The sequence below is a fragment of the Heterocephalus glaber genome, unplaced genomic scaffold (genome assembly GCF_053883595.1).
Source record: "Heterocephalus glaber isolate CG9 unplaced genomic scaffold, H.glaber_assembly_v1.0 deba00001472, whole genome shotgun sequence".
NCBI lineage: Eukaryota > Metazoa > Chordata > Mammalia > Rodentia > Bathyergidae > Heterocephalus > Heterocephalus glaber.
Window position 1 is genome coordinate 17,250,378 of NW_028258315.1, and position 16,252 is coordinate 17,266,629.

The 16,252-nt window shown below is 34.9% G+C and overlaps 1 protein-coding gene across 11 annotated transcripts in view; it reads left to right on the forward strand.

Moving 5' to 3' along the window:
- Window positions 1–16,252, forward strand: part of Rnf144b (ring finger protein 144B) — a 191,803-nt gene that overhangs the window by 149,601 nt on the left and 25,950 nt on the right. For 7 of the 11 annotated variants that reach the window (XM_021260584.2, XM_021260583.2, XM_021260582.2 and 4 more), the window contains 2 exons: window positions 1,238–1,270; window positions 13,292–13,352. In XM_021260584.2, the coding sequence (XP_021116243.1) occupies window positions 1,238–1,270; window positions 13,292–13,352 (94 nt within the window). The remainder of the gene's footprint in view (window positions 1–1,237; window positions 1,271–13,291; window positions 13,353–16,252) is intronic. The other 4 variants (XM_087181806.1, XM_087181805.1, XM_021260581.2 and 1 more) reach the window with 1 other exon arrangement.

The following is a 16,252-nucleotide window of genomic DNA, read 5'->3' on the forward strand; positions in this document are numbered from 1 at the left end:
TGGTGGGAAGCTGGGGCAGAAAGAGGTGAGGATGGCTCAGCAAGTGAGACTGTTTCTGTCACTGTGGCTTAAAGTCTGACTACAGGAAAGGATGCAGTATATCTATAATAACCTTTACGATGTGCTGTGATGGGCATTGGTTAGAGCAAAATTAAACTTTGGGGATGGCAAGAGATGGAGGAGCCTGCCAAACTAAAGTTAATAGATAATTTAAGGTTCGGACTGAATTTTGTTTTATCACTGATCTAAAACTTCATTTTGAGATGTATATGAAACTACATATAAGTGGAAAATAAAGTTTCTAAGGCTATTCTATAACTAATGGCAAATACTGTGTAAGAAAATTAAGTAGCGATTGGTTGAGTGTCACAGGGATGTACATACTACAGTGTCCTTGCTGTCCATAGATGGGTGGAAGTCAGAAAGCCTTGGAAAGGTGATCTTGCGTATGTGGGGTCTCTAGAGACACATGGACCAAAATGAGGCAGTGGAGCCCTGCTGGGGACTGTGAAGGTCCTTGGGCTGGAATCTCCTTCCTCCTGTCTTTCACTTTCCCTGTAGGTCCTGCCTTCTGCCTCTCCATGGTGCCCTCTTATTTTCTCCAATCTGGATTTGATCCCTAATATTTAGATAAGGAGACTTGGGCTTGATTGTTTCACTCAGATGAATTGGTAAATATATCGTTTTTCTTCTTTTTGGGGGAGGAATAGTTTTTATTTTCTGGGTTGAGATAGAAAACATTCTTAGTTTCTGAAATAGTGTGATTAGACATTGATTAATAAGTAAAGTACTGGGGCCGGGGATTTAGCTCAGTGGTTTTGCCGCCTGCTGTGCAAGCTCAAGGACCCGAGTTCGATCGCTGGTACCAAAAAAAAAAAAAAAAAAAAAAGTAAAGTACTGTTTATTCTGCCTTTATTTTTACAAGTTATATCACCTCAAACATTGGCCAAACCTTGGCAGGTCATAATGTCTTCTAGTGGTAAATTATCTCTCATCTGTTATAGTCTATGTTCAATCTATTTCTTTAATTTTTAAAAGAACCATAACAAAAGCATGATTTAAAAGGACTAATCCTAAGTAAAATCTTGGCTTCTTTTCCCTTCTGTCCTAACTCTGATGGGCAATACTACCCTGAGGCCTATCCCTAGCTCTATTTTCACAATTTCATTTTCTTAATTGAGAATTAGTGTCCTAAGTAAAAAGCAAAATACATTGTATTTATCAACATTTCTTATAGGATCACATACCACTTTCAACAATTGCTTTTGAGGTAAGTAATATCTACTGTTCTCTCTATCTCTCCTTTTCATGTGTTAATATTAATGTAGTTGGTGTATTTATTCAAATATTATGTTCATGGTTAACATTGCTAAAGAAAGGTGTGGCTCATGTTTATTTCTTCTCAGTTATGGGTATTAGAGATTCCCAATTAACCATTATATCTAATTCTTACATACCTCCACATGTAGGCAAATTCTCTTTGCCAGTTATGCTTGGCTGCGAGTGGAATGAAAAAACAAAGACTTTCTGCAGAGTAGAAACTGGGTGTTTCAAAGTATTCTCAGGTTCGTTTTTACCAGAAAAGAGCAGTAACAAAGACTATAGACAATTAGTAGTTTTTTGTTATTTCCCTTCTGATATTATTGGTTTTGTTCTATTAAATGAATCTGAGGTCATTTTCTTTGAATTAAAGGTTTTTTCTTCTTGAAAAGAATTCCTAGAGTGATGAGGAAGAAAAGTAGTCTTTGGTGCTTGAATAGAACTAGGAGAGAAATTTCTGTTTAACAGGTAAACTAGCACAAATTTCAAAGAAAAAATAGCAAAAGGTCTTAAATTATGGAGTTTTTAGTAATTTATCTGAGAGAAATGGTCTCAGAGCTCAGAAGATAATTAATAAGTAGAAAGTAGCAGATTTATTACCGCTGCTTAGATATGGACCTGGTTACCAAAAGACTACAATTTGCTGAATAAAAGAAGCATATACTTGCTTCTGTATACTTGCTTAAGCTATAAAGTCTGTATACTTGCTTAAGCTATAAAATGAATAAGCAAATAAATGTAGAAGGGACAGCTCTTTCCTACAGTAGAATTCTTACTTATTTATATTTAATTTTAAGTTTAATTTTAATTGATACATAAGAACAAAATTCTACATGTTTTTTAAAATTCTAGATGTTAATGGAGTACCATATGATGCATCAATACATGTATATACATGTATATATTGTGTGCTGTTTACATTGAGTTAAACATATCTATTTCCTCAAACATTAATCATTTCTTTATAATGAAAGCATGCATATGCCTTTCTTGTAGCTTTTAAAATTGTATGATATGTTATTATTTTCTGTAATATTGTTATTGTTTTCTGTAATCACACTACTGTGCAATATCACACTAGAATTTCTTTCTCTGGTCTAACTTAGCAGAACTCTGATCACCAAACAGACAATGAATGATTGAAATAGGAAATCATCATTAAGCAAATACCACAGTAATATTTGGGGAAGAATTGTCAACAGGAACTAAAATTAGGGGCAAACGCATGATATATAATGAGAAACCAAATTTTCATACTTTTAATGTATCCCCCTGTAGTGAATTATTATCATTTTATGTTGCCTCAGCATTTATTTTGAATACAAGTTGGGCCTTGTCATACCAGAAACAGGGCTCAGTCACCCTTGACATAGTTTCTAGTTCTACACCTCCACTCAGTTCCTCAATGTGGTCAATCTAGAGATCTGCTTTATACGACTTCTTCCTGATGACTATTTTCCTATGGGACAGCTAGATATAGTCTACCTAAATGACTTTACTGACCCTCACCTTCCACATGAACCATATATGCCACAGTAACCACCTCTCAGTCATAGCATGACTGTTTGTATCCTGCTTTCTTTAAACCACCAATTAAAATTCCTCATTTGAAACCTGTTGGATAATGCCCTGGATCCAAAGAGGTGTTGGCCCATGGGTCCCTCTCTCTTCCTCTCTGTACTTTCTGACATCCTGGAGTGTGTCCTCTAAGTGTGCTGTGTACCCTCCACGACCTTTAATTAAAACAATTTTACTTCCATCTTGTATCTCACTTAATTATTGAAGGGGTGCTCTCTATCTTAAATATCCTAAATTAAAACACTCATTACATGATACTTGTTAATTAATAAGCACAGAAAAACCTAGAAGATACCACCTTAAATAAGCCAAGAAGTTAACCTCACTGCTTATGAGACATGCTATCTGCCCGTACCTGCTGATGGCCCCAAGATCACTTCTGAAGCTCTTGCCAAGAATGTACCACCCCAGTCTGATCATGAGAAAACATCAGACAAATCCAGTAGAAGTACATTATACACATAACTGGCCTGAACTCTTCAAATGTGTCAAGATCACTAAAGGAAAAGATAAACTGAACAACTATCACAGAGGGTCATGGAGACACCATAACTAGATTAAGATGGTAGCCTGGATTGGATCCTGAACTGAAAAAAAGACATTAGTGAGACAATTTGCCAAATATGAATAAGGCTTCCAATTATTTATATTATATAAATGTAAATTTTATTATCTTAATAATTTTGGTTATATAAGGCGTTATCTTCAGAAATTGGGAGAATGGCATTTGGGAGCACTCTGTGAATTTTCCAACTTTTTGTAAATCTAAAATTATTCTGAAATAAAAAGTTAAACAGGAATGTTCTAGGGTGACTTGGGATGATTTGGAATTTCTCTGTTGGCAGAAAGAGGATAACGTATACTGCGTAATACCTCTTTATAATCTCATTTATTATTCTCTAGGATTGTTAGTCTAGCAGTCTGACAATTTCAGTATACTTGTGAGTATCATAAAAAATTGGTTATACCCCTTTTACCTGCTCCCTATTGAGTCTTCTATTAGTCATCCTAGCACAGTTATTTCAGTGTTATCATTGTAGAAGTCGAGGCCTTGAGCAATAGTGACTTACCTCTTATTGGCAGTGGAACCAGGAATTTAATACTTGCATCATTTGCTATTACTTTTTACAAACAGATCCAGCTAACCTGCTTTAATCTAGAGCCAGAAGTATGATAGAAGTATTTCTGAAAATGAGTCCTAATATACAAAATCTAACAGATGACAAGATCAAGGAGTAGATCCTTTCTAAATCTTGCGTGCATGAACTGCCTTCCAAGTGATTTCATTCCCTTGGGCACAGCTTCTGAGTCTCCTTCCACATAGCCCAGGCATCCAGCCCAGCACTTTGCCCAAGCAGACAGATGATGAGTGGATGGAGAAGAAGCAAGGTCTAAAGAGCAGGCCTGGAGAAGAGACGGGTATGCTCTGCATGTCATCTTTATTCCAAAAGGACCAACTAGAATGAGCAGTGAGGGAATTAACCTTTTATGATTACAAATGTCAACGGAAAAATTGATCTATCTTTTTAAGGCCTAATTGCACATAAACTTTTGACCTGGGAAATAATAAGTAGGAGATTCAATGTAGAGTAAGACACAGAAAAAAATTAAGAGACCCATGACTTCCTTGTTGGCAGAAATGGATACTGTAGTGTAATTTATCTTTTTAATTTGAAGTAAACATCCACTGCTATCATTGATGACTTTGTAATCACAGTAATTGCTGTCATTTTTCTTATTAGCATTTTTTTCTATATTTGAAACGTCTTTTCTCCTATTTGCCTTAGGTTAACTGTTATGCAAGTTGCTGATTCACTAATCAGAAGTTTTAGGTGATCTGGATAGATTTGAAAATTATTTGCATGAGTCCACCAACTATTTTAGATGGGATACAGGATTGTCCCATAGAATCAATGACTTCAAATAGCTTGGGGGGCTGGTTAAAAATAGATTCACGGAGTATCACTGAGTATCCGGGGCCTAGCATAGGTCAGCTTGATCCAAAAGTAGAAATAGTATTAGGTTATTGTCCTTCATACACAATGACCTGTGGCAGTCAGGAAATATACTCTGATTCCTTTATGCACCTATCATGTCATTTGCCTGTACCTTCTGTCTCCAATTTAGAATTTTATTTGCGATACCTTTAACTTTTAAGAAAGAGTTTTGGGTGGTATTATAGCAAACAAACAAAACTGGCTTTCAATACAATAAAAGTCCAGTCAGACTTTTAAAAAGAAGCATGGCTCCACCACTCCCAGGGCAGAGGAGGTGAAACAATCCCAGCACCCAGGAGGAGACTCCCTGGCTGCCATTCCACTGCTTCCACAGCAAAGGAGGTGAGCCACATGGGCACCAGCAGCACCCCCCCGCCATGGAAATGAGAAGACACATAAACAAGCCTCAAAAACAGACTTCCAGATCACCTACAGCAACCCCAAAGGGAAACAAGATGGAACAATCTGATACTCAACCACCTGGACTCTGAACTGACAACAAAAGAGGATCCAGAAAAAATGAAATCAGCAATAATTTCCCAGATAACAGCAGAGATTGTGCCCATAGTGCAAGACATGATTAATAAATCTAGAGAGGACACAGATAAAAAAAATAGAGGAGCTGAGGAACATGATGGAATCCCAACGTAGGAAACAAATGGAATCCATAAAACAGATGCAAACAGATTTCCAAGAGATTAAAAACTCCATCGAAAGTCTGTGCAGCAGAATGAACCAATGTGAGGATAGAATTTCACATATAGAAGATAAGATTGCAGTTAAGTGACCAGGAAAAGAAAAATTGCTTTAAAATTGTAACAGAACACAAGAAATCAATCCAGCAGCTGCTAGACAATGCAAAGAAGAATAACATGAGACTGATTAGAGTCAATGAAGAAAGAGGAGAGAGTACAGATGACATAAAAAAACTGTTCACAGAAGTGATGGCAGAAAACTTCCCAAGGAGGGGAAAGGAACTTCACATATAGATAAATAAGGCATATAGGACTCCAGCTAGCCTTGATCAAAAAAAAAAAATCTACACATAGGGATGTAATAGTTAGGATTCCAGAAATCCAAGAGAAGAACAAAATTCTACAGGCAGTGAGAGAAAAGAAACAAATCACATACAAAGGAAAGCCCATCAGAATCACAGCAGACTTCTCAGTGCAAACCCTCAAGGTAATGTATTTCAAGCCCTGAAGGAAAACAACCTCCAACCCAGATTGATGTACCCTACAAAACTATCTTTCAAAATTGATGGAGAAATAAGATACTTTCATGATAAAGAGCACCTCAGGAACTTCATGAATACCAAACCGGCACTCCAAAAAATTTTAGACAATACCATAGCAAAAGACAATGAGGATCACAACTCCAGGAAATCCAGCAGAATGAATCCATTGGGTGTGACAAATTAAATGCATGGGGGAGAATCCAACAAAAAGAAAAAGTCATGACAAGGCTTTTAAAACTTTTAACTTCATCTCCCTAATGAGTGTATAATTCAGGCTTGTTACTGTACTGATTAGTATTTTTCTGATTGTAGAGTTGCACACCTTTCCTTGTGCTATACTGGCTATCATCTTCTTATGTCTACTTTTTAATTGGGTTGTCTATTAATGAGCTGTAAGAGTTCTTTATATATTCTGGTCATAGGTTTTATGCATTGTAAATACGGTCTGTTTAAGGACTACTTTTCATTTTAATGATGTCATTTAAAATTCTAAATTTTGATGGAATCTCATTTATCAATTTTTTTCTTTTATATATCATGTTTTTTATATCCTAGGTAGTTCTTGCCTACCCTGAATTCATAAACATTTTCTTATAATTTCTTCTTAAAGTTTTCATATTTAGGTTCATAGATCCCTTCACGTTATTTTCATTTATGGAAATAAATGGTTGCGGTTAATTTTTTATATACGGATAGCAGGTGTTCTAGTGCCGTTTGCTGAAAACACTGTCTCTTCCTGGGCTCTTGAATTGAGTTTATATTCTATAAAATGCTAATGTTAAATAATCTTTCAAAACTCAGTGGACCATATATGTGTGGTTCTATTTCTAGGTTCTCTGTTTTATTCAAATGATCTATATGTCTTTCCTTATGCCAACACTGCCTTGATTACTGTAGCTTTAGAAGAATTCTTAAAATTAGGTACTAAACAACTTCCAACACTGTTTTTGTTTTTGCTTTAACTTTTCTAGGTGCTTTGTACTCCTACATAACTTTTAAATTTCAATATCCAGTTCTTCATTTATAGCAAGTATACACAGACCTGAATTTTTATATCTACCTTGTGTTTTCTAATCCTGCTAAATTCAAATACAAGTTCTAGGGGCTCCTACAGATTTCTTAGTATTTTCTCTGTAGATGATCATTTCATCTACATATAAAGATTTTGCTTCTACCTTGGCAGTCCTATCTTAATTGTTTCATTTTATTGACAGACTATTTTGGTTGGGCCTGGGTTTCAAAGTTTAATGGACAGATAAAGAGTAAGCATATCTGCCCTTACTCCCCACCTTAAGGAGAAAGCACTGCATCTTCTCCATTCATATAAGGCGTTCTCACTGGAAGAAGGGAGTACATGTCTTTAATCTGTTGAGAAGGTTCTTTTCTACTTCTAGTCTCCTGATAGCTTTTACCATGAACAGCTGTAGAATTTGGTCCAATACTTTTTCTCCAACTAGTGATAGGATCATATGGCTTTTTCCTTTTCTCTGTTAAAATAATGACTTTTGGGGGTGGATCTTCCAATGCTGAACCAACACTGCCATCCCTCTAACAAAACCACTTTCTACATCCTGCCAGGTCTGAGTTCTAATAGTTTGTTTGGTTAAACAAATTTCTATCTATGTTCATACTTTTTTCTTCTATTATCTTTATCCAGTTTTAGGAGTAGCACAATGTTGAGTTCCTAAAATGAGGGGAGAAGTGTTCCTTTTTTTCTCTGCTTTAAATGTTTGATATAATTCTTCAGTTAAAATGTATATGAGCCTGTTGTTGTCATATCGGTAGGTTTTCAAGCTAGGAATATACTTTCTCTAATAGGTGCTATTCAAATTTTGTATTTCCTCCAGAGTTAGTTTTATTAATTTGTCTTCCAAGGTACTTCTTAGAAGTTGTCAAATTTATTGCAAAACAGATTTTTGTGATATGCTTTCTATATCCTTTTAAATTCTGTAAAATCTGTGATGATGTCTCCTTGGTCTTAGTATTTTAATTTTAAAAATGTATAATTGATATTGTGTAATAGGAAATAAAGGTCTAAAGGAGCAAGGGAAGTGGGAAGGGTTGGGGAAAGGAAAGAAGGGAAACAAAAAACTATGACAAAAGAAAAAAATGGAAACAAGGTCTTTGCAAATAGGGAAGGGTGGAGGGGGTGAAGGGAGGGCAAGGGAAGGGGAAAAAAATAAGAACCAAGATACTCATGTAATGGTACAAGATCCCAGTGATGAATGTAACTGCATTTTATACCTAAAATAAACTGAATGGGAAAAAAAAATTTAGAACTTTAAATGACATCATTAAAATGAAAAGTAGTCCTTAAACAGACCATATTTACAATGCATAAAACCTATGACTAGAATATATAAAGAACTCTTACAGCTCATTAATAGACAACCCAATTAAAAAGTAGACATAAGAAGATGATAAATAGCCAGTTCAGCACAAGGAAAGGTGTGCAACACTAGACTCAGGAAAATACTAATCAGTACAGTAACAAGATTGAATTATACACTCATTAGGGAGATGAAGTTAAAAGTTTTAAAAGCCTTGTCATGACTTTCTCTTTTTGTTGGATTTTTCCCCTTTGCATTTAATTTGTCACGCCCAATGGATTCTTTCTGCTGGGGTTCCTGGAGTTGTGATCCTCATTGTCTTTTCCTAGGATATTGTCTAAAATTTGGAGTGCCGGTTTGGTATTCATGAAGTTCCTGAGGTGCTCTTTATCATGAAAGTATCTTATTTCTCCATCAATTTTGAAAGATAGTTTTGTAGGGTACATCAATCTGGGTTGGAGGTTGTTTTCCTTCAGGGCTTGAAATACATTACCTTGAGGGTTTGCACTGAGAAGTCTGCTGTGATTCTGATGGGCTTTCCTTTGTATGTGATTTGTTTCTTTTCTCTCACTGCTTGTAGAATTTTGTTCTTCTCTTGGATTTCTGGAATCCTAACTATTACATCCCTATGTGTAGATTTTTTTTTTGATCAAGGCTAGTTGGAGTCCTATATGCCTTACTTATCTGTATGTGAAGTTCCTTTCCCCTCCTTGGGAAGTTTTCTGCCATCACTTCTGTGAACAGTTTTTTTATGTCATCTGTACTCTCTCCTCTTTCTTCATTGACTCTAATCAGTCTCATGTTATTCTTCTTTGCATTGTCTAGCAGCTGCTGGATTGATTTCTTGTGTTCTGTTACAATTTTAAAGCAATTTTTCTTTTCCTGGTCACTTAACTGCAATCTTATCTTCTATATGTGAAATTCTATCCTCACATTGGTTCATTCTGCTGCACAGACTTTCGATGGAGTTTTTAATCTCTTGGAAATCTGTTTGCATCTGTTTTATGGATTCCATTTGTTTCCTACGTTGGGATTCCATCATGTTCCTCAGCTCCTCTATTTTTTTAAATCTGTGTCCTCTCTAGATTTATTAATCATGTCTTGCACTATGGGCACAATCTCTGCTGTTATCTGGGAAATTATTGCTGATTTCATTTTTTCTGGATCCTCTTTTGTTGTCAGTTCAGAGAGTCCACGTGGTTGAGTTTCAGATTGTTCCATCTTGTTTCCCTTTGGGGTTGCTGTAGGTGATCTGGAAGTCTGTTTTTGAGGCTTGTTTATGTGTCTTCTCATTTTCATGGTGGGGGGGGGTTGCTTCTGGCTCTTGCACGGCTTACCTTCTCTGTCCTAGGAGCATGGGATGGTGGTGAGGGAGCTTCCTTCCGGGTGCTGGGACTGGCTCACCTTCTCTGCCCTTCTCTGCCTTAGGAGTGTGGGATGGCGGCGTAAGTTCTAAATTTTTATGGAATCTCATTTATCAATTTTTTTCATTTTATACAAAATGTGTTTTGTATCCTAGAAAGTTCTTGCCTACCCTAAATTCATAAACATTTTCCCTTATAATTTCTTCTTAAATTTTTATATTTTTAGTCTCATATTTAGGTTCATAGATCTTTTCAAGTTATTTTTATGTATGGAAATAAAGGGTTGAGGTTAATTTTTTATATATAGATACCAGGTGTTCTATTGCCATTTGCTGAAAACACTACCTTTTCCTCTGCTCTTGAATTGAGTTTATATTCTATAAAATGTTAATGTTAAATAATCTTTCAAAACTCAGTGGACCATATATGTGTGGTTCTATTTCTAGATTCTCTGTTTTATTCCAATGATCTATATATCTTTCCTTATGCCAACACTGCCTTGATTACTGTAGCTTTAGAAAAAGTCTTAAAATTAGGTACTAAACGTCTTCCAACACTTTTTTTTTTAACTTTTCTAGGTGCTTTGTACTCCTACATAACTTTTAAATTTCAATATCCAGTTCTTCATTTATAGCAAGTATACATAGACCTGATTTTTTATATCTATCTTGTGTTTTCTAATCCTGCTAAATTCAAATACAAGTTCTAGGGGCTCCTACAGATTTCTTAGTATTTTCTCTGTAGATGATCATTTCATCTACATATAAAGATTTTGCTTCTGCCTTGCCAGTCCAATCCTAATTGTTTCATTTTATTGCCAGACTGTTTCAGTTTAGGCCTATGATTCAAAGTTTAATGGCAGATGAAGAGTAGGCATATCTGCCCTTGTTCCCCACCTTAGGGAGAAAGCATTGTATCTTCTCCATTCATATAAGGCGTTTTTGCTGCAAGCATGGGGTACATGTCTTTGATTTGTTGAGCAGGTTCTGTTCTACTTCTAGTCTCCTGATAGCTTTTACCATGAACAGCTGTAGAATTTAGTCCAATACTTTTTCTCCAACTAGTGACAGGATCATATGGCTTTTTTCTTTCCTCTGTTAAAATGATGACTTTTGGGGGTGGATCTTCCAATGCTGAACCAACACTGCCATCCCTCTAACAAAACCACTTTCTACATACTGCCAGATCTGACTTCTAATAGTTTGTTTTGTTCAACAAATTTCTATCTAAGTTCATAATTTTTTTCTTCTATTATCTTCATCCAGTTTCAGTATTAGCACAATGTTGATTTCCTAAAATGTGGGAAGTGTTCCTTCTTTTTTCTGGTTTAAATGTTTGATATAATTCATCAGTTAAAATGTATGTGAGCCTGTTGTTTTCATATTGGTAGGTTTTCAAGCTAGGAATATACTTTCTTTTATAGGTGCTATTCAAATTTTATATTTTCTCCAGAGTCAGTTTCATCAATTTGTCTTCCAAGGAACTTAGAAGTTGTCAAATTTATTTCCAAACAGATCTTTGTAATATGCTTTCTATATCCTTTTAAATTCTGTAAAATCTGTAGTAATGTCTCCTAGATCTTGTTATTGCAATTTTAAAAATGTATAATTGATACTGTGTAATAGGAAGAAAAGATCTAAAGGAGCAGGGGAAGTGGCAAGTGTAGTGGAAAGGAAAGAAGGGAAAAGAAAAATACGAGAAAAGAAAAAAACAGAAACAAAATCTTTTCTTTTTTTTTTTGGTACCAGGATTGAACTTGGGACCTTGTACTTGCGAGTCAGGCAGTGGCACCACTGAGCTAAATCCCCATCCCTGGAAACAAAGTCTTTGCAAATAGGGAAATGTGGAGGGGATGAAGGGAGGACAGGGGAAGGGGAAAGAAAATAAGAACCAAGATACTCATGTAAAGGTACAAGATCCCAATGATGAATGTAACTGTATTTTATACCTGAAATGTACCAATAAACTTAATGGGGAGAAAAAAAAAGAAGCATGGCAAAATACACATAGCATGAGGCTAACCCTTAATTTTTGGCAAAGATTGCTAAGGAGTTTTACTCAAGGTACTGGATGGAAATGCACTATCTTCTTTCTTATTGGAGAAAGAAAATTTTGAAAAATTTTTATAATGAAGTTGAAGTTTTTTAACCACACTTGGAATGAAGAAGATTCACTTGCTTTTCTTATGGTCCTTCATACATTTTAGCTAACTTAGTTTGATTCATTTGCACAATAAATAAATTGAGATTATTTTGTGAGGGGGATATATTTTTTTAAATTATATTTTTCATGCATTTAAAAATGTATTATATTTGTTAAAATACAATTTTATTTAATCATAATGTTGGTTTGGTTTCCTCAATTCAGACTTCCTTTTGTTTCTTGAAAAATCTTTTATCTAGAAGTATTTTATTCCAAAAATCTTTTTTGTTTATATATTACATATGTACATATATATTATATATTACATATGTGTGTATGATATATATTACATATAATAGTTTAGAATTGAAATTTTCAAGGCTAAAACTATGTCTTGTGTTAACCTTTTTTTAAAATTTTTAAAATTTTTTAATTTTTAATTTTTTGGTACCGGGGATGGAACTCAGGACCTTGCGTTTGCAAGGCAGGTGGTGGAACCACTGAGCTAAATCCCCGGCCCTTGTGTTAACCTTTTTAATGTCTGGAAGGCTAATGTCAAATCTATTTATTTTCTCAGTTATAAATCCTTTAAGCAATGTCAACGCACTTATATCTTGATGTCAATGGAATTAATATTTTTAGAATACCAGTGGAAGATCAGTTAGCTTTTCCTGCATCTGACCTTGAAATATAATTTAGAATGATTAATCTAAAATGTCACTCAAGTATGAATTAGTTTTGTTTACTCGTAAACCTTTGGTTCATTTTACCATGTAAAATGGAATAATGAGAGTCTAGCCATTGGAAATGTCTTAGACTTTTCTTTTTTGTCAGGGTCTCAAAATGTCAATGTGTGATAGCTGAGACCTCCATGAGGTGATTTGTCAGAAGATATTTTATATTGTTTAGAAGTTACTATTTTCTAAGTAAGAAATGAAATTTTCATGATTCCCAAGGCACTGTCTACTTGACTTTAGCTTTTAAGGGTCCAAAGCTAGAACTATGGTCTTTAAATTTTTTAATGAATATAGGAAGAAAAAAAAGAGCATCTTTCATGTATGTACACAACTTGGGATATCTAAATAATAAAATTTGGTTATCTGGTTTTGGTAGCTGCTGCTCAAGGAATGGAAGGCAATCAGAATTAAGAATGGGAAAGGTTTGAGAATTGTTGCAATGGACAGTGTACAGTCTAAGAAGTTTACAAATGACTGGTAGAAGGGAAATATAATTAGCAAAGCCAGAGAGAGAAATCATAAAGGGCTGGTAACTCAGGGCCTTGTGATGACTGAAATCTCATCTCTCTAATATCTCTGGTTTCAGATTGCCTGTTTGGTACCAGTGGATCAGTTTCAGCTTTATCAGCGGTTAAAATTTGAGCGAGGTATGCATTCTTCTTTTTATCTTGGTGGTGGATGTGGTTTTACATATGTCATCTTTATGCTAACCGGCATGGAGGATTAAGGCAGCTGTGGGCTGTTGGCAAGGCTGCAAGGTGACTCCGAAGGGAAAAACTGTAATTGCAACATAAAAGTTCAACTCTTGGCCACCGTCAGGGGAAAAAAAATGCAGACTAGAAGGAAATAGAACTTTCCTCATGTTGGTTGCTTTGTGTTTTTAATTTAGCTTATGTGAAAAAGGTACTGCAAAAGTTAAATGGTTTCATTACCATAATAGAAAAGAAAATAACTCTTAAAATGGATTTTATCACTAGTTTTCCCACTGTTAAAGATCATTCAAAACGTTAACCATCCCAAACATTTTTAGTGGTCCTTATAACATTCACTAATTATTCTTTGATGCTATTTTTGTCATCATAGTGATGGCTGAGTTTGTCTGTGTTATCATTCTAATGTGATTTACAATGTTTTGGTCTAATTTGCTTTGGGACTTTCGGTTTGGGGTAGCTTTTCTACTTATACTCACTACTTATCTGTAAGAATTATGTATTTATTTTTTTTACTCTTTTGGCATCTGCTAGGTATTTTTTTTAAAGGAGCCTATTCCCTTTTGCCAAACCCTAAAATAGTCTATTACTAAATGGTGTATTTTTTGTATCTGCGAAGTTAGAAAAAAATTGTTTCTCTCAGCACTCATAGGACTGATATAAGTCTCACTGAGCATGTAAAATCCCTAATCTAGCATGAGCATACAGTTTTCTGATTGCTAACTTTTTAATCTCAATGAAGTCCAGAGATGAGGGAAATAAACATTTATCATGTACAGTAGGTTTAGTAAGCATAATTGCCTTTATCTCACTTAATTTTTGGAACTCCTCTGATAGAAATTTTTTTTCAGAAAAAAGAGAAAAAAACGTGATAAAGAGTATTGAGAGGGGCATCAAAGAAATGCTTGCAAAAAAAAATCACTGGAAAACATTTGCTACCTTGGTTTAAGACTTGGCTCAGTCTTATGGACTAAGAAGACTAATGTTTATTCTTTAGCAAATCAACAGCAGATGCACCTCTCATGGATAGATCAGTTAAACTCATAAGGTAGACTCATTCAGCTGAACTTCCAAAAAGATATTGAACTTTGAATTTAAAATTTTTTATTCCTACAGATAAATGAGAGGTACTTTTTTTTTGGTACTGGGGATTGAACTTGGGACCTTGCATTTGTGAGGCAGGTGGCAGAACCACTGAGATAAATCCCCAGCAGGTACATTTTTACTCTAAAGATCTAGATGAGAAGCCAGGAAATAGAATATTGTTGAACATGGAATCAGAACCATGAGAGTCAGATGAATTGTGGGCTTATAGGATGAAAAGATAGCTTGATGCATCTGTCCTGTGTGAATTCTTGAGAAATTAATGATGAGGGTTGTTTATATTGGCCCTTCATAATCCATCCACATGGGCTGATTGGATTGAGCACTATAGCCCTGCCCATATATATATATATATATATTTTTTTTTGCTTAAATTCTTTTATTGGTACATTTTATGTATACAATACATTTTCATTTATCGTTGGGTGCTTGTACCTGTACATGATATATCTTGGTTCTTATTTTTTCCCCATTACCTGTACACCCTTCACCCTCTCCACCCTTCCCTATTTACATAGACTTTGTTTCCATTTTTTTCTTTTCTTATAATTTTTCCTTTCCCTTCTTTCCTTTCCCCTTCCCCTCCCACTTCCCTTACCCCTTTGGACCTTTTCTTCCTATTTCAAATTATCAATTATTTGTTTTAATCCATATATTTATTTATTGCATATGATAGATGAAGATATGGACCTTTGCTCTGCCATTCACCATTCTCTCATTTTATCCAATATCCTCCTTTATAAAAATCAATTAAAATTGAAACACAGATACTCCAAATCTTTGCTCTGTGGATGACTGTGTCTTACAGCAAGTCACAGGATTTCAGGATTCCATCATGAAGAGCATCTAAAGAGTTGGGTTGGATTCTCAGGCTGCTCCTTAATTGCTGGGACGTGATCTATCAACTTCATAAGACTTACTAGCAACCACTGCTCAATTTGTTTATAGTGTTTCTCCCCTCTCTCATGACCACTACCTCCTCCCCAACAATTTCACTGCCCATTATGTCTTATTCTTAATTGTTTACATTTTAGGGGGCTATTTATTCACTCAAATGCCGTTTGGTAATTGACAACTTCTAATACTATTAGGAATTAAAACTTACTGTGGGATGGTTCTCATTGATAAACATAAAATTTTGGTTGATTTTTAAAAGAGTGGCTAATGGTCCTAGAAAAACAATGACAATTCAAATTCAAAGCTAGTACAAGGAAAGAAATTATAAATATCAGAGCAGAAATTAATGAAATCGAGACTCAAAAAACAATAGAATCAATGTGTTGAAGAACTGGTCTTTTGAAAAAAACAACAAAGTAGAGAGATCCAATAGCCAGTCTTAACCCCCAAAACAAAAGAAAAGACCTGAATATGTGCAATTAGAAATGAAAAAGGCAAAGTCACAATGGACACCTCCAAAATCCAGAAGATTATTATTAACTACTTTGAGAACTGGTACTCTAATAAATTAGAAAATTCAGAAGAAATGGATAGATTGTTAGCTAGATATGAACTATAAAAACTGAATCAAGAAGATATAAAAACTCAAAACAATCCAATAACAGGAAATGAAATTGAAGAAGTAATTAAAAAAAAACCTCTACCAACTAAGAAAAGTCCAGATTCTGATGGATTCAGTGCCAAATTCTAGAAGAACTTTATGGAAGATCTAATGTTAATACCCCTCAGATTCTTTAATGAAATTGGAAGGGAAGGATTACTCCCAAAGTCATTCC